At 45.9% G+C, this 27,325-nt stretch overlaps 2 protein-coding genes across 9 annotated transcripts in view; one reads left to right on the top strand and one right to left on the bottom strand.

Annotated features, from left to right (window-relative positions):
- IDUA (alpha-L-iduronidase) overlaps positions 1–27,325 on the top strand; it is a gene marked incomplete at its 5' end in the record, with an annotated part of 57,857 nt that overhangs the window by 13,379 nt on the left and 17,153 nt on the right. The window contains 6 exons of one of the 2 annotated variants that reach the window (XM_083419970.1): positions 12,698–12,792; positions 14,095–14,177; positions 16,643–16,750; positions 17,667–17,762; positions 19,032–19,234; positions 19,920–20,099. In XM_083419970.1, coding sequence (XP_083276096.1) covers positions 12,698–12,792; positions 14,095–14,177; positions 16,643–16,750; positions 17,667–17,762; positions 19,032–19,234; positions 19,920–20,099 — 765 coding nt within the window. Of the gene's footprint in view, positions 1–12,697; positions 12,793–14,094; positions 14,178–16,642; positions 16,751–17,666; positions 17,763–19,031; positions 19,235–19,919; positions 20,100–27,325 lie in introns of those variants that run through there. The other variant, XM_083419969.1, reaches the window with a different exon arrangement.
- Positions 1–27,325, bottom strand: part of SLC26A1 (solute carrier family 26 member 1) — a 43,901-nt gene that overhangs the window by 8,002 nt on the left and 8,574 nt on the right. For 2 of the 7 annotated variants that reach the window (XM_083419934.1, XM_083419938.1), the window contains exon 1: positions 1,206–1,744. The gene's annotated coding sequence lies outside the window, so the exon portion shown is untranslated. Of the gene's footprint in view, positions 1–1,205; positions 1,745–8,438; positions 8,555–10,654; positions 11,535–27,325 lie in introns of those variants that run through there. The other 5 variants (XM_083419937.1, XM_083419939.1, XM_083419935.1 and 2 more) reach the window with 4 other exon arrangements.

Below are 27,325 nucleotides of genomic sequence, written 5' to 3'. Positions count from 1 at the left end.
GTTTTCATTGAACCATATAACCATATAACGTTACAAGGTTATTGCCATGCAGGATTGTCGAGGTCCACATCTGTGGGGAGTCGATCTTTCAGTGGGTTGTATCCAAAGTAGCGCTTGGATTTCCGCTTGCTCAACGGAGCGTCCCCTCTCCCTCCTCCCCCTGTGTACCCCCTAGATCTGTTCTAGGGGTTCCCACAACCATCCAGAGCAGATTTAGGAAGGGGGTGTGGTGTGCACAGCGAGAGAGGGAGGGGAGTTCTGTTGTACAAGTGTGAATCATTGTGCTAGCAGTGTTTCTCAAACCTGGGTCTCCAGCTGCTTTTGGACTACAGTTCCCATCATCCCTGACCACTGGTCTTGCTAGCTTGGGATGATGGGAGTTGTAGTCCAAAAAGAGCTGGAGACCCACGTTTGGGAAACACTGCAAAGCAACAAATGCATTGATCACTGCCTTATGCTTTGCCAGTCCCTGCCTGTTAAGATTTAGCAGGCACCTTCCTTGTCTTCTTCTAGACCTCTCCTAAACCCTTTTACTTATTTATCTCAGCAAGCCTATGCAAACATACAATTTAGTTTACGTATACTTGCTTTTAAGTTTTACTGATTTTAGCTGTTTATTATTTGACACATGCAAACCGCCGAGAGATTTTTAAAAAAGAAATCAAGCCACTTGCAAATTCTTCTAAAGAAGCTAAATAATTGGAACACCTAGATAAAGTGCCGCATGAATGCCTAATGTTCTAACCAAAGCTGGTTTTCACACGCCACAAAGAGAGTGCCGAAAGCATTTTGCAGAGAGGAAATGGCATGAGCAAGCGCCTTGTGGAATTGAAATTAGTGGCACTATAAACAGTTCTCTCAAACGGGGGCAAGACTGGCTCTGATCGCTAATGACCTGATCAGAGGAATATTCTCTTATTTCAAAGCTACCGTCTTCCTCCTCTCCAAAAAGAGCTAAGTCACACATTCTGCAAAAACAAATCAAACCCACCAGCGTTTGAGACTTGAAGCACGCTGAAACCTATGGTACCTTCTTGGATGAATGAATATATATATATATATATATATATATATATATATATATATTACAACAGATCTATTGTTTTTGTTACTGTATTTAGATTTATGCCATTCCCCTTGTCACCTGTGATATCACACAGACATTTAAGCTCTTGCAATGTGAAAGAAGAATATGCTTTTCTTACCTACCTTGGTCAGCAATGCATGTGAAGCAAGTAACAAATGAGAATCACACCTGCCTTCCACAATCTCTGCACCCAGGCAGGTGGATGCTGAGGAGGGAGGTGAATATGCTTTAATACTTGTGGGCAGTACCGTAAGCCGTGCTAGGTAAATATTGAGTGGCGTAAACAAAGGACCACAAAGTACAATCCGAAACCTCCTGTGTTTCCACTTGCCCTGTTCCCAACTATAAACCATTTGACCTCAACTGTTTACTTGTTCACTTTTCAGTGGCAAACATTAGACAGGCTATAATCCTTTAAAGTGTAGCCTGTGTAATAATTGATCCGAGAAACCTTGTCTCTGACAGTAGCAGTGACTTAAAGGAGGACTCAGTACAACTTGTTTTGTTTGGCAGTGGGACTTTTTTTGCAAAATCCAACTATACGTCTTTTTTATGGGTGGCTTAATGTATAACTGGAACTATCAGAAACTCTGATGTATTTAATTTTCAAAGATCAGATTATTGTATATTGGCAATGCGGACTACAGGGCAAAACTGGGTGTGCTAAATGCTGAGATAAGGCTTCATTTACTATGAGCTAATAGTACACTAATAGCTAAATGAGCACACTTTTTATACAATAAGGAACTGACGTGACATTCTTTGGGTCCAGGACTAATGGTACCCAGTTGGATCTTGACTTGCTGTTACATGAATGGAAGGGCTCCTTCTGTTTGTGGAAGAGACTCTGATCTAGCAGAGGCTCCTGCTGGAGGAATTAAGAGAGAGGCAAGTGTCACCAGTTCTCTCTGCCTCTTCCCCCCTCCCTGGTGCTGTTCCAGTGGGTCCCCCAACCCTTTGGAGCAGCATTAAAGGGGGGCTATAGGTGGAAGGAAGGTCCGTATAGTTAAAGCCATGGTTTTCCCAGTAGTGATGTATGGAAGTGAGAGCTGGACCATAAAGAAGGCTGATCGCCAAAGAATGGATGCTTTTGAATTCTGGTGCTGGAGGAGACTCTTGAGAGTCCCATGGACTGCAAGAAGATCCAACCTCTCCATTCTGAAGGAAATCAGCCCTGAGTGCTCACTGGAAGGACAGATCGTGAAGCTGAGGCTCCGATACTTTGGCCACCTCATGAGAAGAGAAGACTCACTGGAAAAGACCCTGATGTTGGGAAAGATGGAGGGCACAAGAAGAAGGGGATGACAGAGGACGAGATGGTGGGACAGTGTTCTTGAAGCTACCAGCATGAGTTTGACCGAACAGCGGGAGGCAGTGGAAGACAGGAGTGCCTGGCGTGCTCTGGTCCAGGGGGTCACGAAGAGTCGGACACGACTAAACGACTAAACAACAACATAGGTGGAAGGAAGAATAAGTGAAAATTGCCTTCCTCCTCCGTCCAGAAAAGTGTTACATGAGTGAAAGCGCTGGATCCAACCCACTGCTTGTCAAAAATATTTTTTTTAAAAACCAGGCAAGAGGTAGCAGCCTGGCTGGCCTCAGGAACTTGGATGCGTGTACAGTGGTTCCTTGGGTTACAGACGCTTCAGGTTACAGACGCTTCCGGTTACAGACTCCGCTAACCCAGAAATAGCACCTCGGGTTAAGAACTTTGCTTCAGGATGAGAACAGAAATCACGCTGCAGTGGCGGCATCGGGAGGCCCCATTAGCTAAAATGGTACTTCAGGTTAAGAACAGTTTCAGGTTAAGAACGGACCTCTAGAACAAATTAAGTTCCTAACCCGAGGTACCACTGTATTCCTCAAATACAGTTGTACCTTGGGAGTCGACCGTTTTTACTCCCGAACGCCGCAAACCCAGAAGTAAGTGTTCCGGTTTGTGAACTTTCTTTGGAACCTGAACATCCAGCGTGGCTTCCAATTGGCTGCAGGAGCTTCTTGCAGCCAACTGGAAGCCGCGCTTTGGTTTCTGAATGTTTTGGAAGTGGAACGGACTTCCAGAATGGATTCCGTTTGACTTCCGAGGTACAACTGTATAAGTTTTGGAAGTGGAATGGACTTCCAGAACGCATTCCGTTTGCGACTGTATGGCTATCTTGCTGTAGGATCGGCACTGCCAATTTCCTGCTTTAAAAGGTAAATTAGTGGATTCTCAGGTTATGGCTTCCGAGTCAATTTTCAAGTATTCTCTAATGGGAATAATAAAGGAAAAGGGGAGAGGGAGCTTTCTTCGAGTTTTCCATCACATGCTGAAGAGGAAACCCTTAGCTCTAAATAAGGATAGCTCTAAATAGGGATCAGGGACGCGGGTGGCGCTGTGGGTAAAACCTCAGTGCCTAGGACTTGCCGATCGCATGGTCGGTGGTTCGAATCCCCGCGGCGGGGTGAGCTCCCGTCGTTCGGTCCCTGCTCCTGCCCACCTAGCAGTTTGAAAGCACCCTTAAGTGCAAGTAGATAAATAGGTACTGCTTTATAGCGGGAAGGTAAACGGCGTTTCCGTGTGCTGCTCTGGTGCCGGTTCGCTGGAGCAGCTTTGTCACGCTGGCCACGTGACCCGGAAGTGTCTGTGGACAGCACTGGCTCCCGGCCTCTAGAGTGAGATGAGCGTACAACCCTAGAGTCTGTCAAGACTGGCCCGTATGGGCAGGGGTACCTTTAACTTTACCTTTTATATAGGGATCTGCATTGAAAAAACCAACAGCTTGCCTCTTCACCAGTGCAAGTGGCTGCAGCAAACTAGAAAGAACCTCTTGTGTGCAGACCCCACCTCACCCTCCCTGGTGCTCTTAGCCTGTGCTGAATTGCAATCCTAGAAGAAAAGTGCAACAGCTGAGTTTAAAAGAGGGCTGCCAACTATTTAATTTAGAGGTGACGGTCTTCAATTTAAGAGAGGTTAAGAACCACTAATGTAAATCACATGGAGCAAATTTTATGATGTCTCCTGTATATTTACTAGTGTTTGGAATTATAGGCCTGGGCAATTACCGGTCCGTTTCTGTGAACACGCAGGCTTGCATCTGCTGTTTTTCTGTCTTGGGTTTCTCCTGCCTCTGGGGAGCCAAATCGCTCCTCAACCTTATAATTACAAATATAATAACGTAACGAGATGAACGGCAAAACATTAACTCGCCAGGTTGTATCAGACAAGATTCCTACTGACCCATGAGATGTCTAGCCATGCCCTTTTATCTCTTGTCTTCACATATTTCATCTCTAGATGTTGATCACTGGCCATCCCGAGTGGGTCCAATGAGCGCTGGAGTCTAACAACATTGAGAGGGTAGCACGTTAGCTACCTCCAATCTAGACTTTGTGTTCCTGCCAAATTGGCCAAACGTACTATACTTTGCCGTGTATAACATGCCCCCGTGTATAAGACACCCCCTATTTGGGGGGGACTCCAATTTCAGAAAATGGCCCAAAGTTGTTAAGCTTTTTTGCGGGGAGGATTGGAGTTGTTAAGCTTCTTTTGTGGGGGAATGCAGTAAATCACGAAACGGACGGTTGCAATCGGTCGCACCGCTCGATGACAATCGCGTTTGCAACAAGCGTCTGCCCGATCACCAACAACAGAAGTAAATAACAAGCACAATTGCCACAGTGGCAGCCAATCCTCAGCAGCCCTTGACGCAGCAACCAATCACACACACATTTATCCGCAGCCAATGCAAATAAACCCTTGCCGCAGCCACCAATCGCACGCCAAATCGCCAATGACAATCAGCAGCTCACAGCTGCAACCAATCACCCGTCACCCCTACCCAGTACCCGTGTATAAGACACCCCCAGTTTTTAAACCTTAATTTAGAGTGAAAAAACCTAGTCTTATACACGGAAAAGTACGGTAGATTTGCGAGCCTCTTGCTTATGATGTTATTCCTTCACTGAATGCATTCATAAGTCATCTTATCTGGATGTCTCAATCAATGCAGGAGTAACCACAGAGGATGTCCTTGGGTGGATGTTCTGCTATATATTTCCACCGGTTTAGTACCATGAAAGGACAAGTCATAGCAAGGATGGAAAAACCCGCTGCCAGCCAGGGCAGACATTACCAAACTAGATGAACCAATTGCCTCCCTCAGTATTCAGCAGCTTCATATTTATATACCGTATTTTTTGCTCTATAGGAAGCACTTTTTCCCTCCTAAAAAGCAAGGGAAAATGTGTGTGCGTCCTATGGAGCGAATGCGGGGGGGGGGGGGGGGAGGCAGGCAGGAAAAGCCCCCAAGAGCTGCATACAAGCTCTGTGCGGCTCTTGCGGGCTTTTCCCCAGGAGGGAGAAGGGAATGACTGGCCGCATCAGTCCCTTCTCCCACCTCCTAGAAAAGCCCGCAGAAGGCGCACAGCCCCTTTAAAGAGCGCGCGGCTTCTGCGGGAGGTGGGGGAATTCCCCCACCTCCGGCAAAAGCAGGGAGAAGGTCTGGGAGCAGCGCACAGGCTGTCTGCAGCCTGTCCGCTGCTCCCACAGCTGGGGGGGGAATCATATTTTCCCCCTTGATTTCCCCCACTGAAAACTAGGTGCGCCCTATGGAGCGAAAAATATGGTACATAACAGGTAGAGCAAGAGACTCTTAATCTCAGGGTTGTTGGTTGAAGCAAAAAGATTCCTGTGTTGCAGGGCTTTGGACTAGACAGGATGACTTTTGTGGTCCTTTCAAACCTTACAGTTCTATGATGCTATGACAACAAGCCACTGCCATGGGGGTGGGGAATCTATAGGGCCTCCTTAGATGCTGCTTGACTCCAACTCCCATCAGCCCCAGCCAGCATATTCCCATGCTCAGGGATGATGGGAGATGGAGTCTAGCAACATCTGGAGGGCCACAGGTTCCCCAGGAAGCGATACTGAAGTGAGCAGTCATTGAGAGTGCTGCGCCAATGCAAAGAAGTACAGTGGTGCCCCGCAAGACGAATGCCTCGCAAGGCGGAAAACCTGCTAGACGAAAGGGTTTTCCGTTTTGGAGGTGCTTCGCAGGACGAATTTGCTATGGGCTTGCTTCGCAAGACGAAAATGTCTTGCGATTCCTGGGGGTTTTTTTTCCGCTCCCCACCCCCTTTTTCTAAGGCACTAAGCTGCTAATAGCCTTTTAGCAGCTAATCCGCTAATCCCTTAAGCCTTTAATAGCCGCTAATAGCCGCTAATAGCGCTAATCCGCTAATGGGCTTGCTCACGGAACGGATTTTTTCCCGTCTTGCGAGGCACCACTGTATTCTGCTGTGAAAAGCATGGTAATAAAAACAAGAGAACTTACCTGGTATATGTCCCGGCCTATAAGAATAATGGATGTTAGTTTTTGCCCTGTGCACTGATGTACAACCCTGTACGTGTCCACCTGGAATCATAGAATTGTAGCGTTGCAAGCGTCAACTAGTCCAACACCCTACAACGCAGGAATCTCAATGGAAAAATCCAGTAAGTCTAGCTGCCATAAATGGAATTTATTCCCAGGGTAAGTGTGTATAAGATTGCCCCATCGTTGTAGTAATTAATTGTGGCATATATCATTTGTTAAATCCTTTGTCATTTTTATTCTTATAGATTTGTGGACGCCCAAATAAGCAATTTGAGCAGTGCTATTTAGATAAAGGCCAAACATATAGAATTGAACTTTAAACCCACTCGCTGGCTCACTTTTCCTCCATGTGATGCTTCCCTTAGCAGACGATGGTCATGGGTTCTGCTCGCTAGCTGTACAGTTTGTGTGTTCAGCTGGAGCCAATTTGCGGCTAGCTACGCTGGATTAAAAGGAACGCGGGTGGTGCTGTGGGTTAAACCACAGAGCCTAGGACTTGCCGATCAGAAGGTCGGCAGTTCGAATCACCGTGACGGGGTGAGCTCCCATTGCTCAGTCCCTGCTCCTGCCAACCTAGCAGTTCGAAAGCACGTCAAAGTGCAAGTAGATAAATAGGTACCGCTCCAGCGGGAAGGTAAACGGCGTTTCTGTGCGCTGCTCTGGTTCGCCAGAAGCGGCTTAGTCATGCTGGCCTCATGACCCGGAAGGTGTATGCCGGCTCCCTCAGCCAATAAAGCGAGATGAACGCCGCAACCCCAGAGTTGGCCACGACTGGACCTAATGGTCTGGGGTCCCTTTACCTTTACCTTTATGCTGGATTAGCCCACAAATAACAAGAGGTGAGAGCAGCACCAAAAAGGTTTAAGCAGATGAGGCCACTGTGATGGAGAGTTTGTTAGCAAACTTTTTCAGCAGGGGGGCAGTCTACTGTCCCTCAGACCTTGTGGGGGGACGGACTATATTTTGGGGGGGGGGAATTGAACGAATTCCTATGCCCCACAAATAACCCTGAGATGCATTTTAAATAAAAAATTCTATTCATGTAAAAACAAGCCGATTCCTGGACCATCCGCGGGCCGGATTAAGAAAGTGATTGGACCGGATCCGGCCCCCAGGCCTTAGCTTGCCAACCCATGGGATAGAGGTTGGGAGATAGGCAGGGAGATAGGGAGTGAGAGGAGAGAGAGAGTTGGTTCTGAGTAGAAACATCTACTCTGAGGAATACAGTGGTGCCTCGCAAGACGAAATTAATCCGTTCCGCAAGTCTCTTCGTCTTGCGGTTTTTTCGTCTTGTGAAGCACGTCTATTAGCGGCTATTAACGGCTTAGCGGCTTTAAGAAAAAGGAAACAAACTCGCAAGACGTTTCGTCTTGCGAAGCAAGCCCATAGGGAATTTCGTCTTGTGGAACGACTCAAAAACCGGAAAACTCTTTCGTCCCCCACAAGGTAATCTGGGGTAGAATTGGTGTTCTGTGAGGTGGGTGCATTATATTTAAGTGAGGGCAGGCCCAACGGCGCCAGGGGAGAAAGTGCCATCGCACCGTCGTAGCTACATATTCAGACCCTCCAAGTGTCCCTATTTTCCAGGGACAATCCCAGATTTACAGAAGCCATCCCGATTTCTGATTTGATCTCAGAATGTCCTGCTTTTCCTTAGGTCGTCCCTGTTTTCATCAGAGAAATGCTGGAGGGTGTGGAGTTATGCACCCCCGAGCCCAGGAGATAAGTAACTATGCAACCTTTAGGAGACAGCTGAAGGCAGCCGTGTATAGGGAAGATTTTTTAAAGTTTAATGTTTTGTTATGTTTTTACATATGTCGGAAGCTAGAGTGGCTGGGGCAACCCAGTCATCTGGGCAGGGTATAAAATCGGGAACGATCTATCTTAAATGCTATAAATGCTGCCAACACGTGGGGATTCCCAAATCTCTGCTAGGAAGAGTGAAGGAGTGAGTCTCCGGGTGACGTTTCTGTGTCACTGTTAGCTATACTTGCCTCGCCAATTGATACGTGGTACCGTGACAGTGCCTTCATTGATGGGTGTCATTTTCTCCTTGCTGCTTCAGAGTCCCCAGTAGACTTGGCAAGCATTTATTGGCCTTGCTGCTGCGCTTTAAAAACAAGAGACAGTTTATAAGGTGAGGAAACTGAATCTGGTTTGGACAAATCATGAGGAAGGAAGAAACCGAGTCTTAAACTGTGGCTATGTACGCTCTGCAGAAAAGCAAATTAAAATCTCACCTCTAGGCAAACCAAATAATTCAACCGGTCTAAACTTTGTAAATCATAAATTGGGGGTTTCTTTGTTGTTTTGCATGATTTAGTCTTCATTTCTCCTCTCTTTTGCCAAATTTTGTTTGAGTTTTGCAAATTATGTGATAGGCGAGCAAAGAGATTCATTTGCAAGGAAGCCTTTTTAAAAATCAGATATTTTACAGACATTAAACCCAAATTCTGCTTCTTAAATAAGTCATGAAAGCTAGAAAAAGGTTACCCTGAAATTGAGTCTTTTTTCAAACAGCTTGTCCCAAACTGGCAGCATTCACAAGAAGGGCAAGACAGGCCAGATTTGTAGGGAATCTTCCTTTCACTATCAATTTGTATTTTCCCCCCAATAATATCCAGAACTTCTATTACTTTGCCCCTTGAACCCATCTGAGGAAACAGTAGATGTTGCTTATATTGTACCTTAGGCCTTCTAAATGAATTGACTTCGGAATCTTGGTTCTAGTCCCAGTTCCTCTTAATATTGTATCCAAATCACATTTGACCCAGTAATTGTTAATATTTAATTAGTGAATCCATATTTATAATCCAACAGTTTCCTTTGCTTTTTAACCAAGAAATGGGTTGGCAGACAAGTGAAATTTCTGGTCAGATATTGTCAATTGATCATCTATGATCTGGGCTGTGGTTTAATATTGTCAAATATTCAGTGAAGCCAAGAGTTCAGTTTACCATTTTTTATTTAATTGTGACACAGTTTTGTTTTGTTTTAAGCAGGAACAGGGATAAGGGCTTCCGGTTTGTTAGCCTTGGAGCAGTCGGGGCCAAAACAAAGGAAGGAAGGGGAAGGAAAGGATGATGATGATGATGATGATAAGTGCTAAAGGTCAATGTTTTGAAATACAGTTCTGAGATGTTGGCTGTTGTGATGTTTAACATGTGGCCTTAAATTGTATCTTGTAGTTTGATATGTGGCTTGTAAACTGCTTTGGGAAGACTTTCTTGAAAAGCAGTATACAAATTATACTACCTACATGCCTACATACAGTTCTGCATAGAAACATCACAGATGTAATTTCGTCATTTCAAATCTTTTGGCTCAGTTTGTGTGTGTGTGTGTGTGTGTGTGCACGTGTGTGCACCTCCCATGAATGGATTTTTGGTTTTTACTTCAAGTTCGTTCAAAGCAGTGGCACTCTTAAATCCTACCACAAACCTGCTTATTGGTGTTGTCATGGAGGGTGATACATTATCTTTAGCGTTTTTAAATCGGTTTGACATTATTTGTCGTTTTATACTGGATACTTTCTTTGAGTGGTATCAGGAAAGTGGGTAAAAATAGGAAAGGCTCTTAAAATTTAGTATCCATGCTTTCCCCACCCTACTCAAATGCTTTCTTTTTCAGTCCAAGAAGATACTGGGTTGTTGTTTTTTTGCTGGAAGCTGGTAAAGCTATCTAGCACCTGTTACATTAAGGTGAAACGATGCAAACATTCAGCCCAGATACTATTCAGAGCAGCAGTTCCTTTGCCAGCAAGCAGCATGTAAAACAGAAATGCTATCCAGAGTTCATTCATAGACCTGTTCTGAAGGCATATAGATGCTACCCTAAGACCAGTATCTGCTAGAAAATTAATATGTCAGTGTATGAAACTAAAGGAAGAAGAATCCATTTTATGTCATCCTGTGAAAGTCTAGAGTGAAATAAATGAATGCAATTAGAAGGCTATCCAGGCTGAAATTGCCTTATAAGCTTGCTATCAAAACTGGGCGATGTGTCACAGTTCAGCATTATCCTGATGCTCAGCTCAGATACAAATTCCCACGCCACCCGCTGCCCCGATACGGAGGGATGATTTCTCTAATTTAGAACTGTGCTTTTTAAAGCCGGCTGGCTTTTGCTTCTGTTGCCTGTTTTTCTCTGTAAAAATCACGACAGTCTAGGACTTGAAATACATTTAACGCTCGCCCGGAAGCTCACTCACCTCCATCGAGCAGGGAGCTAATGATTCTTTTGTTTGCATCTCTCTCCCTTTGAAACGTGCCTCTCGCACAGCCTCATTCCTCCGGCGCACACATTGCTGAGGGAAGCTCCCAGGATCAGCTAACAGAGCAAGGCTGGCTCTGTTAGTGGGGAATCGCAGGCCTCGTATTTTAGCAGCTTGAAGGCTCTCATTGTTGTGCTCGCAGTTCCGTCCCTCGGATGCAGCCTCCTTATTCATAGGCATTTCACAACGGCGATCTTACAATATCGTCGGGCGTTCGGTGGGGAGAAACGGGGAATATTAGCAAATGCTGCGTGGAAAATTAAAACCACAACCTTCCCCCTGGCAGTTTGAGATTAAATGTGAGATCTTCCCTTTGTAGCTTGACCTTTGCTCCGTGATTTACTTTTAAAACTACGGGTGGAACAAGCTTTTTTGTGTCTGTGCTACTTGCTTTTAGATTAAACATCAGACTGGTTTCCGTCGCCTGAAATGGGGGGTGGCTTAGACAAGCTGTCAGGTCAGTTAGATTTCAGCACAGCTTAAGGAAAATCCTGCTGGCGACATTGTGCCCTTTGCTCATCCCGACGTTCTCCTGTTCCATCTTGCTCCCGAGGCTAGGTAATTCTAACACTGAGGCTTGGTTCTGCTTATCCAAATATCCAAAAATACTGGCTCCCAGGCCAGATCCATGGAGAGAGCCTGGGCTGAATCGGATGAATAAGTTTCAAAGATGGGAGTGTAGCAACGTAGCATCTGGAGTTTTCTGACTTTACAGACCCTTGTACTGGTTACCTGAGATCCCACCATTTTTTAGAGGCCACTTAGATAAATGTTTCTCAAACTTGGGTCCCCAGCTGCAACTCCCATCATCCCTGATCACTGGTCCTACTAGCTAGGGATCATAGAATCATAGAATCATAGAGTTGGAAGAGACCACAAGGGCCATCGAGTCCAACCCCCTGCCAAGCAGGAAACACCATCAGAGCACTCCTGACATATGGTTGTCAAGCCTCTGCTTAAAGACCTCCAAAGAAGGAGACTCCACCACACTCCTTGGCAGCAAATTCCACTGTCGAACAGCTCTTACTTTCAGGAAGTTCTTCCTAATGTTTAGGTGGATGATGGGAGTTGTAGTCCAACAACAGCTGTTTGAGAAACACTGACTTGGATGCTAGTTGGCTGGCAACCCTAAGGCACTGACAATGGTTAATATAGTACAATCGAGGGGAAATGTGTCTGGAAGTTATTATATAGCAGTCCTGGAGTTCATGGCTCCCAGCTTTTTAAAACCTGCCAGCTCTCACCTAAAGAGCAGGGGAAGTTGAGTTGGCTAACACTTGTCATCCTTGGGCTGGATGCTGGACCCCGCAGAGAAGGCAACAAGGCAGGTCAGGGGTTGGTGGACCATGGATAGCTCTGACAGAAGCTGAGAGTTGACTCAGCCTTTTAAAGATTCTGCTTCGAGGCTACCTTGCTCAGGTGCCACTCCCTGGTGGCTAACTTTAGGTTCTTAAAGGGCCAACCCTCTGATCAGAGGATGGGCACTCCTGCTGGCATGCTCCCTGAACCGCAGGACTATTTAGGTCCATTTGGAGGCGTTTGGTTCCTCAGGGGTGCCTGTGGTGTCTGAGCTCTGGCCTTACAGATATGGGAAGTTCTTCTGGGGGGCTCATGTTCATGAGGCTGTGGTCCCCTGATCACCAGAAGCAAGCTGGGAGGCCTGCCCCTGGTCTGGCTCCATAGCTGGAGACTCTGCAGTCTCTAAGTCCAAGTCCTAACTGCAGGTAGACTCTGGGGTTATGACACCACCGCTGCTTGGTTTGGCTTCATGAAGCAAAGTCCTTCTTTGTGAGGTGCTCTCCGAGGTCCTGGAAAGCCTACCCTCGTTTTCTACATGAACTAGACTTTCCTCAGCTCCCTGTAGCCTTTTCATCTGGCTGGGGAAAGGAGATATGCTGTAACCGGGCCAGCATGTGAGCTTGTTGCATATACAGTTCAGCGACACTGATATAATATTGTTTCTGTGATGCATAAAATATAATGTGCCTGCGCTCCCATCTCACATGCGGGATCAGACGCATGACATCCCTTTGTCCAAATACCGGTGCCAGTTCATTCTTCTATAGATACGCATGGTATGATAAAAATCCTCTCATGACAGATTTCTTGCATTGCCAAACTCAGTAAGATATTTTGATGTCCTCCACCCCCTTTTGTGATGGCAGCACGTGCTGTATTTGGCTGACACAAAACTAAAGTTAATTATTTTTTTGCTTGTTCGCTCTGTAACCTCAGAGAGGTTAGGCTGGCCTCAACTAGAGCCAGAGCTTTCTCGGCTGTGGCATCAATCTGGTGGAACGCTCTGTCACAAGAGACTAGGGCCCTGCGGGACTTGACATCTTTCCTCAGGGCCTGTAAGACAGAGTTGTTCCACCAGGCCTTTGGTCAGGGCGCAGCCTGACCCCCTCCTCTGGCAATCTGCACAGGGTCTTGCTTGCTGGTTGCCATCAATTTGTTTTTGATTGATTTTATGGTGAAAAGTTTTTAGAATGTTGGATTGTTTTGATTGTTGTTAGCAGCCCTGAGCCCAGCTTTGGCTGGGGAGGGCGGGGTATAAATAAAATTTATTATTATTATTATTAATAGTACATAGGGGATCATCTGGTAGAGACACAGCTAACTAACCTCAGGGTACAGAACTGTTTTCTCCCCTCAAAGGTGTACTCTTCCTTGAATGAACAACTTGAAAGTTTTGCTTAGTTACCAAAAGCGGCTCCATGCATAAAATCATCTATGATCGTTTTCAGAAAATTGAGGCCATGTGGTTTGCTCATACAAAAATATTGCATTTAAGACAATACTTATTTCATTTGTATACCACCTTTCTGCCAAGGCACCCAAGGCAGTTTAAAATTTAAAGTAATAAGGTAAATGATAACATGTAAAATTGGGGTGAAGGAAATCAGTCGGATTGGAGCAGAACCTGATGCTGTCTGTAGCTGCCTTCCTTCCACTCTTCCTCCTCCTCCGCTGTGAGAAGCCAAGTTACAGGGAACCAGGCAGAGAGCCTTCTCGGTAGTGGCACCCGCCAGATGTCAAAGAGAAAAACAACTACCAGGCTTTTAGAAGACATCTGAAGGCAGCCCTGTTTAGGGAAGCTTTTAATGTTTAATAGGTTATTGTATTTTAATATTCTGTTGGAAGCCGCCCAGAGTGGCTGGGGAAACCCAGCCAGATGGGTGGGGTATAAATAATAAATTATTATTATTATTATTATTGACAGGAAAGTCATGCCTATGATCTTGGAAGTCTCATGGGTCATTTGCTTATGCAAGTTGTCATTTTATGAATAAGCATGATTTATCTGGCCCAAAGTCTTCACATTTAATGGGGAATTGACTCGGTTTGCAATGGATCTAATCAAATGTTTTCTGCAGGGAGGCCAATGGGACACTTCATTACAATTTCACCAACCTAGATAACTTCATGGATCTTCTTTGGGAAAACAAGCTACGTCCAGGTAAATCTACTCACTTTTTTTTTTATAAAAAAAATACTGCCAATTCTAAGCTCCGTTAAACAATGTATAGCTTAAGTTGTTTGGAGTTCTGTACAGTGCTTTGCTTTCTTTGAGAACAGCAGAAATTTAACACGCCAATGTTAAGTTAAACTTCCACCAACTTTAATGAGCAAGGGGCAAGGGCAAATTGTGAGTTTCTGCAATCTCTGCAATAGTATAAGCACTGAAGTGTAGGCTCCCAACTCAGCTGAATGGTGTCCTTTTACTTCAAGGGAAACGCATGGCTTGCCAGCAGTACATGGGAAAAGGATCTAGGGTTTTTTTTAGCTGTGAAGTTTAACATGAGTCAGCAGTGTAATGCAGCAGCAAAACCAGATAATGCTATTCACGACTGCATCAACAGAAGTATAGTGTTCCAATCAAGGGAAGGAATAGCTCTGCTTTATTCTGCCTTGGACACAGGAGTCCTGTGTCCTGCAATGGATGCGACAATAGAAGAAGGATATTGACAAGATGGAGCATGTGCAGAGGAAGGCAACCAAGATAGCCAAGGATCTGGAAACTAAGCCTTAGGAGGAACAATTGAGGGAGTTGGATATGTTTAGCCTGGAAAAGAGACTGAGAGGAGAGATAGTAGCAGTCTTCAAATATCTAAAGAGCTGGAGCAAGTTTGTTTTCTCCTGCTCTGGAGGGTAGGACCCAAAGCTTCAAGTTGCAAGAAGGGAGATTCCAAGTCAACATCAGGAAGAACTTTCTAACAGTAAGAGCCGTTCAACAGTGGAATGGACTCTAGAAGGTGGTGAACTCTCTTTGCTTGGAAGTTTTTAATCCGAGTTCAGATGACCATCTGTCATGGATGCTTTAGTTAAGATTCCTGCATTGCAAGGGGTAGGACTTGATGACCCTTGGGATCCCTTCCAACTGTAGAATTCTATGCTGTCAGGGGCTGGACTGAGGAGGAATGGTGGAAGAAGAAGAAGAAGAGTTTGGATTTGATATCCCGCCTTTCACTCCCTTTAAGGAGTCTCAAAGCAGCTAACATTCTCCTTTCCCTACCTCCCCCACAACAAACACTCTGTGAGGTGAGTGGGGCTGAGAGACTTCAGAGAAGTCTGACTGGCCCAAGGTCACCCAGCAGCTGCATGTGGAGGAGCGGAGACGCGACCCCGGTTCCCCAGATTACAAGACTACCGCTCTTAACCACTACACCACACTGGTGGGGACCGCCCTGGGCCCTTTCCTGCACCTTCCCAAGAATAGGAGGGCAGTATAGATTTAGAGTAGTGGTTTGCAGAAGGCCATAGTACAGAGGCTGCAGAGGGGCAAAGTTGGGAAATAATTGGGAGAGGAACAGCAGAAAGAAGAAGCACCGGGGGAGAGACAGCTGACAAACTCAGTGCCTTTGGAAAGCTTTCCTGATACCCCCTCTCCCAGGACCAGGCGGGCATTGAGAGTAGTAGAACAGAGAGCTCAGAGACAGAAAGCTCAGATCGGCCGGCACAGGGATGACGTAGAATAGGAGAGACGGAGCAGGTTGGACTTCAGTCAGAGCAATGGCATTATTTAATAGAGACTGCATTCCTTCATCTCTCTCTGTGAATACTGAATAAATTACATGGTAAGAATACTTCTCGTTTATCTGCTTCTTGGCTGCCACCGGGGAGGGATCTGATTCTCTGAAGCCTGACACATGTCTATATCCTTCCCCTTCTCCCAAAAGAGTCCTAATCCACTCAGAGTATTTGTATGATCAAATGGAAAGGTGGCATGACTTGGACCCAAAGAGCTGTTTTAAGGTAAAGGTAAAGGTACCCCTGCCCGTACGGGCCAGTCTTGACAGACTCTAGGGTTGTGCGCCCATCTCACTCAAGAGGCCGGGGGCCAGTGATGTCCGGAGACACTTCCGGGTCACGTGGCCAGCGTGACATCGCTGAGCCAGAGCCGCACACGGAAACGCCGTTTACCTTCCCGCTAGTAAGCGGTCCCTATTTATCTACTTGCACCCGGGAGTGCTTTCGAACTGCTAGGTTGGCAGGCGCTGGGACCGAACAGCGGGAGCGCACCCCGCCGCGGGGATTCGAACCGCCGACCTTTCGATCGGCAAGCCCTAGGCACTGAGGCTTTTACCCACAGCGCCACCCGCGTCCCAAGAGCTGTTTTAGATGCGCCCAATAGATTTGTGTGCCATTTTTAAAAAACTGATTGTCTGAACCCACACCCTGTGCCTTTATCCCCATTTGTTCAGCTCTTTCCTTTCTCTCTCTTCTCTGCAAACTGCCAAAATGATGCAGAGAGTGGCTGGGCCCTGCTGCCAGACTCCCCCCATCGCCTACCCATGTTCACGGCCACATAGTTCTTTGGCTCTTGGCCATGGCGCCCAAGCGCAGACCAACGGATGCTTGGCACTGCTCAATTCAAAAGCACTGAACAGGTTTGTGTGGGTTTTTCTCCCCCCTCAAACTCAGGATTCGAATTGATGGGAAGTCCCTCTGGATACTTCACTGACTTTGAAGATAAAAGGCAGGTGATAGAATGGAAGGACCTGGTTACACAGTTGGCCGAAAGATATATAGGTGAGCTAACAAAATTTTAATTTGTCACCTCAGCATGTCCACAAACACGTCTTAAAGGGCAATGTCCAGGGGAAATGCTTTTTAAAAAAATAATAATCCTTGAACCTTTCTTTAAATGACCCTAAATTAGTGTGCCTCATGGCTTATAATTTACTAAACTGTGTACGATTGCAGTTGGGCGGCCAAGAGAACATCAACAGGGGATTCCACAAGCAACTGCAGTCGTACCTTGGAAGTTGAACGGAATCCGTTCCGGAAGTCCGTTCGACTTCCAAAATGTTCGGAAACCAAAGTGTGACTTCTGATTGGCTGCAGGAAGCTCCTTCAGCCAATCGGAAGTCGCAGAACCTGTGTCGGACGTTCGGCTTCCCAAAGAACGTTCGAAAACCGAGTTTCGATCGTTCAAGAGCCAATTTGTTCGGGAGCCATTTGAGATCTAAGGTACGGCTGTATAGGACATCAAACTTCAAGGCAAGATTAACAATTAAACGAGGAATGCTCTAGAGAAGGGTTTTACAAACTCGAGTTTCCGGATGTTTTTGGACTACAATTTCCATTATTCCTGACCATTGATCCTGCTAGCTAGGGATGGTGGGAGTTGTAGTCCCAAAACTGGAACCAGAAAGAAAGTGGGGGAGTTTTTTCTTCCTGCCACCCCCTTTGCAACTTATCCTGTAAATCAACATCCAGCCCATACCTTGGGCCCTGTCACAGAATACTAATTTGTGGAAGTGGCATCTGTCCTGGATTGTGGGTGGGTGGGTGTGAACATGCCCCCTCACGGCAGAAATTCCTCTTAAAGGAATAAGAGGTGGTTTGGGACAATAGCCTTTCAACTGAGATTTCCGTGTGCGGCTGAATGAAAGCCTACTGCTTAATATGACAAAGCTGTAATTAATGCAGATTTGATTTCCAGAACGTTATGGATTGAAGCATGTTTCTAAATGGAATTTTGAGACTTGGAACGAGCCAGATCACCATGACTTTGACAACGTATCCATGACAGTTAATGGTAAGCCTCTTTTGAATCCTCCCGGTTTTTAACTGTGAGCAGAGTGGTGAAAGTTCAGAGATCAGGGCTAATGAAAACAAGATAAAGAAATGTTCCGTTTTAAACCCTGTAAAAAGCTCAGCACTAATTGCCATCTCACAGAGATATTTTTTTCGTCATTTGAGCTCTTAAAAGCTAAATCAACACATGCAAGTTACTGCAGGGGTTACAGCAGGAATGTTGCCTAGGAGAAACTAAGTAAATTATAGAAATAAAGTGTTTTATAGCAACACTGTGGTAATATTCTTTGCTTAGCCGTTTTTCAAAACCATAGATCTTTTGACCTACCGTGTTGCTGAGAATGAAACTATGGGTACCTCAGGTTGTTGTTGGCATCTGTCTCGAGAGACAATGGAGTGTGCCTTTGGAGGTGAAGTCAAACTGCTGCATTAGCAGCATCCATGTGTCCTCCCTGGCGCGCAAGCCTGGGCAGTGTAGGTGGAGGTCCTGAGCTGCCCAGTTGACAAGACCCACCACTTGGCCCCTGTGATGTGGCCCAAAGGAAAGCAGAGCAATACGTTTGGCACCAGCTTGGCTGCAGGAGTTGCCGGAAAGAGACGTACAAAGCGCCATCCAATCATCTTAGGGACTCCACTCCAAATATTTGTCTTTTAGGTACCACAATACCCTTATTTGTGTTTGTGCTAGCAGACAAACAGTTCGAAAGCATGCTAGTGCAAGTAGATAAATAGATACCACTGCGGCAGGAAGGTAAACAGCGTTTCTGTGTGCTCTGGTTTCCGTCACGGTGTCCCGTTGCACCAGAATTGGTTTAGTCCTGCTGGCCACATGACCTGGAAAGCTGTCTGTGGACAAACGCTGGCTCTCTCAGCCTGAAAGCGAGATGAACACCACAACCCCATACTTGCCTTTGACAGGACGTAACCATCCTTGGGTCCTTTACCTTTTACCTTTTACAGTTATGAGGGCTAGAAACACGCTTTAAGAATTCTGTGTGTCAGGATTACATTGCAGCTACTAGGATCTTCAATGGGTGTCTATAGCCCATAGCATGACCTGCTCACAGCCACACAGATAACTAGACCTCCTGCGTATATAAACAGTCCATAATTTGTTGATTTTTGCAGAGCAAATGCAGTACATTATGGCCTTCTTTGCCCTGTTTCACTCCAGTACGTTCTGAAGAAACGAGACATTTTCCTCTCCTCCGAGCTAGATATTACTGCCAAAACACTAGGCCTATTGTTGACTGTTCGATTTTGCTCCTAGGATTTCTCAACTACTATGATGCTTGCTCTGAAGGTTTAAGACAAGCCAGTTCTCAGCTGAAATTTGGAGGTCCTGGAGACTCCTTCCACCCATTCCCAAAGTCCCCCATGTGCTGGAGCCTCCTGGGCCACTGCCACAATGGAACTAATTTCTTCACTGGAGAGACTGGCGTCCGGCTAGACTACATTGCCATGCATAAGAAGGTCAGATCCCTGCTCAATTTGCTGTTGAATTCAGGGCATGTGAAATGTGCCTGTCCCAAGTTAAGTGTGCACATTTAATTACCTCTTGTGCACTAAAAAAACCCCACAACTTGCTACGTGGTGCAAAGGTTCTGAACTGAATTCAAAATTTGACAACTGCTTCTTGCAACAATTCGTTTTTTAATTCCACATAGCATCTGTACACCACTTTAGAAAATCCCAGGTGCTTCAATTACATGATCTAGTTGTTACCCTTGGTGGTGCTGTGGTCTAAACCACTGAGCCTCTTGAGCTTGCCAATCAGAAGGTTGGTGGTTCGAATCCCCGCAACGGGGTGAGCTCCTGTTGCTCTGTCCCCGTTCCTGCCAACCTAGGAATTGGAAAGCACACCAGTGCACGTAGCTAAATAGGTACTGCTGCGGAGGGAAGGTAAACAGCATTTCCATGTGCTCTAGTTTCTGTCACGGTGTCCCATTGCGCCAGAAGCGGTTTGATCCTGCTGGCCACATGACTCGGAAAGCTGTCTGTGGACAAACGCTGGCGTTCTCAGCCTGAAAGCCAGATGAGCGCCACACCCCATAGTCACATTTGACTGGACTTAACCGCCCAGGGGTCCTTTACTTTTTTATAACTGCCTTGTGAAATAGGCTATCTATCAAATAAATAACAACAGCTCTTCCCACAGGGAGCTGGGCGGTCGCTGTACATCTTAGAACAAGAAACTGAAGCAGTGGGACAGATCCAGAAGCTCTTTCCCACGTTCACCTCTGTGCCTGTATACAACGACGAGGCAGATCCGCTGGTGGGATGGTCCGTTCCGCAGCTGTGGAGAGCGGATGTCACCTATGCGGCCATGGTGGCTAAGGTAGACTTGAGCTGCATTGCTTTGCGCACCTCTGCCATCTCTTCTGTTGCCCCGGGGCCCATCCTCATTTGTTTTATCTCTATAGGCCTCTGTTTAAACATAGGTGTGATTTCTTTAGCGTGTCAGCTCTCCTGACAAGGCCCACAATGAATTCCTTCTTCCGCAGAAGCCTTTGAATTTCTCGGCCCAATGGTGTAGCTTATAAACAAGTAACTTTTTTGGTGGGTGGAGAAAAAATCCCTGTGAAGCCCATGAATTTCTTGGTTCAATGAGGTATCTTATACAGTGGAACCTTGGTTGTTGAATGTCATCCTTTCCAGAAGACCATTTGACTTCCAAAACGTTTGAAAACCGAGGTGCAATTGCTGGTTGGCAAAAGCCATTGAAAAAATGGAGAAACGCGCCTCAGTTCAACTTCCAAGGCACCTTAAAAAATGGAAGCATTCATTTCTGTGTGGTCGGCGTTCGGGTTCCGAATTGTTTGGCTGCTGAAGCGTTCAGCAACTGAGGTTCCACTGTAATTTTGTTTTTTATGGTGCAGGGAGGAAATGTTCTTGCGAAGGTCTCAGAAAATACCACACGAATAGGCTGAGAATTCTTATCGGACAACTCCCTTGTCTACACGAAGGGCTCTACAGTCATACCTTGAGTTACAGCCGCTTCAGGTTGTGTTTTTTTGGGTTACGGACCACCGAAACCTGGAAGTACTGGAACGGGTTACTTCCGGGTTTTGGTGGTCGAGCATGCGCAGAAGTGCTAAATCGCGCTTTGTGCATGCGCAAAAGCGCCAAATCGCAACCCGTGCGTGCGTAGACGCGGGTTGCGAACGTGCATCCCGCACGGATCACATCCGCAACCCGAGCATCCAGTGGAGTTGAACAGGCACTCAATGGGCCTGATGAATATTATGTCTGATATACCTCAGAAATATCAATACGTATAGCATATGACTGGTGCACCATCTAATGGAGAGAATGGACACTTGCAGCTAGTGATTTTGCAATCACATTGATATTTAGGCCTCTGAGAGTTGCTTCTCTTCATCCTGTGATCTAATGACAAAAAATTCCACTGATAAACACCTCATTATAAGGCTTTAACTGTGGTATGTGACCTCTGGCTCAGTCCTAGGTGCCACATCACCACTGAATTATGGGAGAATGTTGCTTTCTGTGAACCACCCTCAGACCTGCTTATATAGGGCACTATATAAATTCAATTCATCATCATCAAAAAGAGAGGCCAATTTGTTGAATCTTATACTTGCACAGTAGAGATTTGTCATTTCCAGACTTTCTGACAAGCACTGGAGGGGAGCAAGGATCTCCTTGATGGGATCATTTGACTTAAGGATTCTGTTCAGGGCCAGCAAAAGGCATTTTGGCGCCTGAGGCAAACGGCAAAATGGTGCTCCCTTCCCTACTAGGGAAGAAGGGGGTACGTGAAGGTCTACATTGGGAAGACATGGGGAAGAAAGATTTACCTCAGGATCTGCTGGCCTTATGGATCCTGCCACTTGAGGGGGATCGCCTGGCCTGGCCTTGTGGGTTAGGATATTCCTCTGCCACAATATGCAGCACATGGACTGCTGCCTCACAGACCAATGGCTCAATCCAGCCTTGGGTGAGTTTGGTTCGCACATTCCCCTCAAAGTCATCAAGTGTTGAGTGGGCAAGTGAGGAGAAATCAAGTCATCTACGTGCTTGTGTGAACCAGCCCTTACTTCACCTCTTTTAAGCCTCTTCACCCCTAAATTTCACCATCAAGCCATGCTTGCCTGACTCCCCTAGTTAACATCATGCACAGGTCTTTCTGTACTGAGCCCTTGAGCTGCTGGGAATATTCAGGCCTAGGCAGAGTATTTCCATAGCACACTCCTGTTCCCCAGCTTTGTGGGGTTTATGGGCCAATGGAATTTACTTCTTTTTCTTACTTCTTTTTGAATATTTTTGTTGATTTTGAGAAGATAGGCAGTCAGCGCACATGCCAACAACAAATATCGAGCAACAGCAAACTGATGTTAATAATAATAATAATAATTTATTATTTATACCCTGCCCATCTGGCTGAGTTTCCCCAGCCACTCTGGGCGGCTCCCAATCAAGTGTTAAAAACAATACAGCGTTAAATATTAAAAACGTCCCTGAACAGGGCTGCCTTCAGATGTCTTTTAAAGATAGGATAGCCGCTTATTTCCTTCACATCTGAAGGGTGTTCCACAGGGCGGGCGCCACTACCGACAAGGCCCTCTGCCTGGTTCCCTGTAACTTGGCTTCTCGCAGCGAGGGAACCGCCAGAAGGCCCTCGGTGCTGGACCTCAGTGTCCGGGCAGAACGATGGAGGTGGAGACGCTCCTTCAGGTATACAGGACCGAGGCCATTTAGGGCTTTCAAGGTCAGCACCAACACTTTGAATTGTGCTCAGAAACGTACTGGGAGCTGCTTTGGCTCCTGGCTGGGGCGTCTCCAGAAGCATCACTCCAAAAAGAGGCATTCGTTTCTGGATGTCTGAGACCAATGGATAGTTTCTGAGTCGGCAATGAGACGTTTTATTTATTTGAACAAGCGTATACTGCTTTTCAAGTTTGTGAAGATCTACCAAAATGTTTTAACACAATGAAACCACAATTCAAGATACAGCTGCAGCTGAGGTGGCTTATATCTCCTCCGGCTGCCACCAGGGGGCCACTGAAGGACCATTTTTGGCCCTGAGAGGAAGGGAAGAGAGCAAAAAGACAGAAGAGCCTGGGGAGATGTTCAGTATCTCTAGCTCCTGGTTTTCCAGCTGAGATGGCTCCATTGCACACCTGTCACCAGAGGGCCATCTTGGCCTAATGGGAGGAAATATCAAGCTCTTTAAAAAAAGGAAATATTGTTTGATCTCTCTTTTTCCCTTTAATGTAAACTGCTTTGTGCATGAGGCTCCCCTGAAAAGCATTACAGTGGTACCTCGGGTTACATATGCTTCAGGTTACATACGCTTCAGGTTACAGACTCTGCTAACCCAGAAATAGTGCTTCAGGTTAAGAACTTTGCTTCAGGATGAGAACAGAAATCGGGCTCTGGCGGCGCGGCGGCAGCGGGAGGCCCCATGAGCTAAAGTGGTGCTTCAGGTTAAGAACAGACCTCCGGAACGAATTAAGTACTTAACCCGAGGTACCACTGTATACTGATACCTTAAATAAATAAATGGAAGTCTAAAGCCACCAGAACGGCCCTGTCTGCACACCCTGTTGCTGCCGCCCTGTGTCCAGGTTACGTTTGCTAACTCACCGAGGTGCAAGAAGCAGGTGAGGAGACAGTCTGGCTGCCTTCTGCGGAGGGAGCATCTGATGCTCAGAATGTGCCCCTTGCCTTTTGCCCATACAGTCGTACCTTGGGAGTCGAACAGAATCTGTCCTGGAAGTCCTTTCAACTTCCAAAATGTTCAAAAACCAAATCATGGCTTCTGATTGGCTGAAGGAAGGTCCTACAGCCAATCAGTAGCCGCGGAAGCCCCGTCAGACGTTCGGGTTCCAAAAGAATGTTTGCAAACCAGAACATTATCTTCCGGGCTTGCGATGTTTGGGAGCCAAAACATCCGAGTTCCAGGGCGTCCAGGATCCAAGGTACGACTGTATAAGCAAAGGATTGTCATTACAGTGGTACCTCAGGTTAAGTACTTAATTCGTTCCGGAGGTCCGTACTTAACCTGAAACTGTTCTTAACCTGAAGCACCACTTTAGCTCATGGGGCCTCCCGCTGCCGCCGCGCTGTTGGAGCACGATTTCTGTTCTATTTTTTTATTAAGCTTTTTTACAACACAAACACACACACTCATAAGACTAAACAAAATAATAATAATAAGCAAGCAGCGAAAAACAAAAACATAAAAAGAAAAAGAAAAAACAATGTCAAAGTACAGTGGTACCTCGGGTTAAGTACTTAATTCATTCTGGAGGTCCGTTCTTAACCTGAAACGGTTCTTAACCTGAAGCACCACTTTAGCTCATGGGGCCTCCTGCTGCTGCCGTGCTGCCGGAGCCCGATTTCTGTTCTCATCCTGGAGCAAAGTTCTTAACCTGAAGCACTATTTCTGGGTTAGCGGAGTCTGTAACCTGAAGTGTTTGTAACCTGAGGTACCACTGTAATTCCTATGGTGAAAAATCAAATGCTTCACTTGGTGGCCACTTGCCCTCCATCGTGATTTAAGGGCCTGAACCCCGTCTGCCAGGGATCCCACAAGAGAATCAGTGGAGGAGACTCTTGGGTCATGGGATTGAGCTAAAGATTCCTGTATTGCCGGGGTTGGACTAGATGACCCTGGGGGTCCCTTCAAACTCTTATGATTCTGTTTCTGTCTACACAGTGTACGCCTTGGATTATTGTAATATTCAGGCCCCACCTGTCATGGCAGCCAGTTTCCTAGCATTCTTTATTTGTTAATGTGCAGGAACTTTTCAGACTATAAGAGGATAATTCCCTGTCCTGCCTTGGCTGAGCTCATGGCCTATAATTCATATCTTTTGTCGTCTCAGCAAAAGAGGAGGGCAGTGGAGAGGGGGCTTAATCGGTGAAGAGTATAGGTTAATTTTATTTACACGTAGTAAACTAAGAGCGCTAGAAATTACCAAAAATGGTTTGTAACAATTTTGGTTGTACAGCCCCCTGATCCTCACTTGAACTCCTCAGTTTCCGATTTTTGAAAGCATCTTTCTGGAAACTCCTTTCTGCTCCTTTCAACCCAACCTGCTGCTTTGTGTATTTTGTTACTGAGCGGTAATCCTTTTATATCTGATTAGTTACACCGCTGCAATCCTCCTCTTAAGTTCCTAATTTTAGCAAGGCTTGGGAATTAGGTCAGCCAAAGCTACTGGAAAGGCTTTGGGAAGGATCCTGACGGCAAATTATTATGCTGCGTTTCTTGTTTTCAAGGTGCGCACAGGACAGCTTCGCACATGGATTTAATTTATTCCATAGCCAGACATAAACACCAGTGTCTTGTCCTTGCACTGGGGTGAAATATTGGGGAGAAATGAGGCAGTTTAAAGAAAAAACTTGTTTGAAGATTCATGTACCTAAAGGTTGGGGCAGTGTCTATCTCAACATCTTTTGCAGGAACACAGAGAAGCCATAGAATGTGATCCTGGGTCCAGAATATAACTGAGAATTTCAGCTTTTATTTTTTAAAACAAGAAGAGCTCCCCAGTCCTTATGGTTACAGAGATGTACTTGAATATACATAGTGGACATTGCCTGCTGGAATCCCAGAAATCAAATGGGTTCTCCACCCCCATCGTTCAGCCCGAACACTGACGTCTAGCTCCGAGGGCCTTCTGGCGGTTCCCTCATTGCGAGAAGTGAGGTTACAGGGAACCAGGCAGAGGGCCTTCTTGGTGGTGGCGCCTGCCCTGTGGAATGCCCTCCCATCAAATGTCAAGGAAATAAACAACTATCTGACTTTTAGAAGCTATCTGAAGGCAGCCCTGTTTAGAGAAGTTTTTAATATTTAATGCTGTATTGTGTTTTTAATATTCTGTTGGGAGCCGCCCAGAGTGGCTGGGGAAACACAGCCAGATGGGTGGGGTATAAATTATAAATTATTATTATTATTATTATTATTATTATTATTATTATTATTATTATTATTATTAATTTTCACTGCTTAAAACTTTTCCAGTGGTGGGCAGTACCAGAGGCAAAAAGGAGTGGGTCCAGAGGCAAAAAGCAGCTGTAGAGGAGGTGTGGACTGGGGCAGATCCCAAGTGCCGGGTTAAGAGGACGTCCCCAGGCCTGACGTTCCTCATCCTCTGGTTGATTGGCTTCAACCAGAGCCAGGGCCTTTTCAACTCTGGCTCCGGACTGGTGGAACGCTCTGCCTCATGAGACCAGGGCCCTGCAGGATCTGATTTCTTTCCGCAGGGCCTGTGAGACGGAGTTGTTCCACCTGGCCTTTGGCTTGGAGCCAATTTCATTCCCTCCCTCCCTCTCTTTCTTTTTTCTTTTCCTTCTCCTCCTGCGATGAGGCTACATTTTAATATTTTAATGTTCCATTATTTTAATGTTGTATTTTACTTTTGTTTTTAAGTTGTAATCATTCATCTTGTTTTTATTATTGCTTGTAAGCCGCTCTGAGCCCGGCCTTGGCTGGGGAGGGCGGGGTATAAATAAAAAAAAAATTATTATTATTATTATTATTATTATTATTATTATTATTATTATCCCTGACTTAAAAGGGTGGATTGTCTGTGCTCTGCAGCACCCCCCCCCCCAGCTAAAGCATAATGAATTTATGCCAGGTAGCACAACCAAAGAAACAGTTACTCAAAATGAGAGAAATGCAAGGCTGTTGAATGCACACAGGTCACAAGGTACGGGATACCTTGGTACAAAATCCAGATTAAGTGCAGGACACACGCCCATGTTTGTGCTATACAGTGGTATCTTGGGTTATGTTACCTTCGGATAATGTAACTTTCGGGTTGCAAACGTGGGTTTTGCCATGTGTGCATGCGCAGAAGTGTTCTATCGTGCCGTATGCAGAAGCGGCGCCTCGACTTGAAGACCTTTCAGGGTACGTACAGACCCCCGGGACGAATTAAGTTCGTATCCGGAGGGTCCACTGTATAATCATTGGAAAGGAAAAAGCAAAATTGAATTTTTGGTCTGCCTGGAGATTGTTGGATCTCGACAACTCCTCAGGAAGTACAAATCCCACCTATTGTATAGGTGGGGCTAACATAACCACAGGTTTATTTAAGCTTTAAAGATGCTGAACGGAACGGAACATTGTGCTCTGTTGAACATGGCACAAGCTTGCCAGACGGAACAATCCCCCCTCTCCTTCTCTTCCCATGTGCTGCTGGGGTCCTCCTGAACCACCACGCCTCAAGCCAATTTGGGCAGGGAGGGGGTGGAGGACAAAGTGGACACAGCCTCGCTGTACGAAAGTCCTTGCGTAGAGTTTGCGCTGACTGACAGGGCTTGCTTGTCCCCTCCCGCTGTCCCTTTCAATAGTGGTGCCCACCCTGTGGAACGCCCTCCCTTCAGATGTGAAGGAAATAAGCAGCTATCTTCTTTTTAAAAGACATCTGAAGGCAGCCCTTTTCATGGAAGTTTTTAATATTTAACGCTGTGTTGTTTTTAACACTTGATTGGGAGCCGCCCAGAGTGGCTGGGGAAACTCAGCCAGATGGGCAGGGTATAAATAATAAATTATTATTATTATTATTATTATTATTATTATTA

Source organism: Podarcis tiliguerta (assembly GCF_965153285.1).
Source record: "Podarcis tiliguerta genome assembly, chromosome: 17".
NCBI classification, from domain to species: domain Eukaryota; kingdom Metazoa; phylum Chordata; class Lepidosauria; order Squamata; family Lacertidae; genus Podarcis; species Podarcis tiliguerta.
The sequence above is the reverse complement of the archived record's forward strand: the minus strand, read 5'-3'. Positions and strand labels throughout refer to the sequence as shown.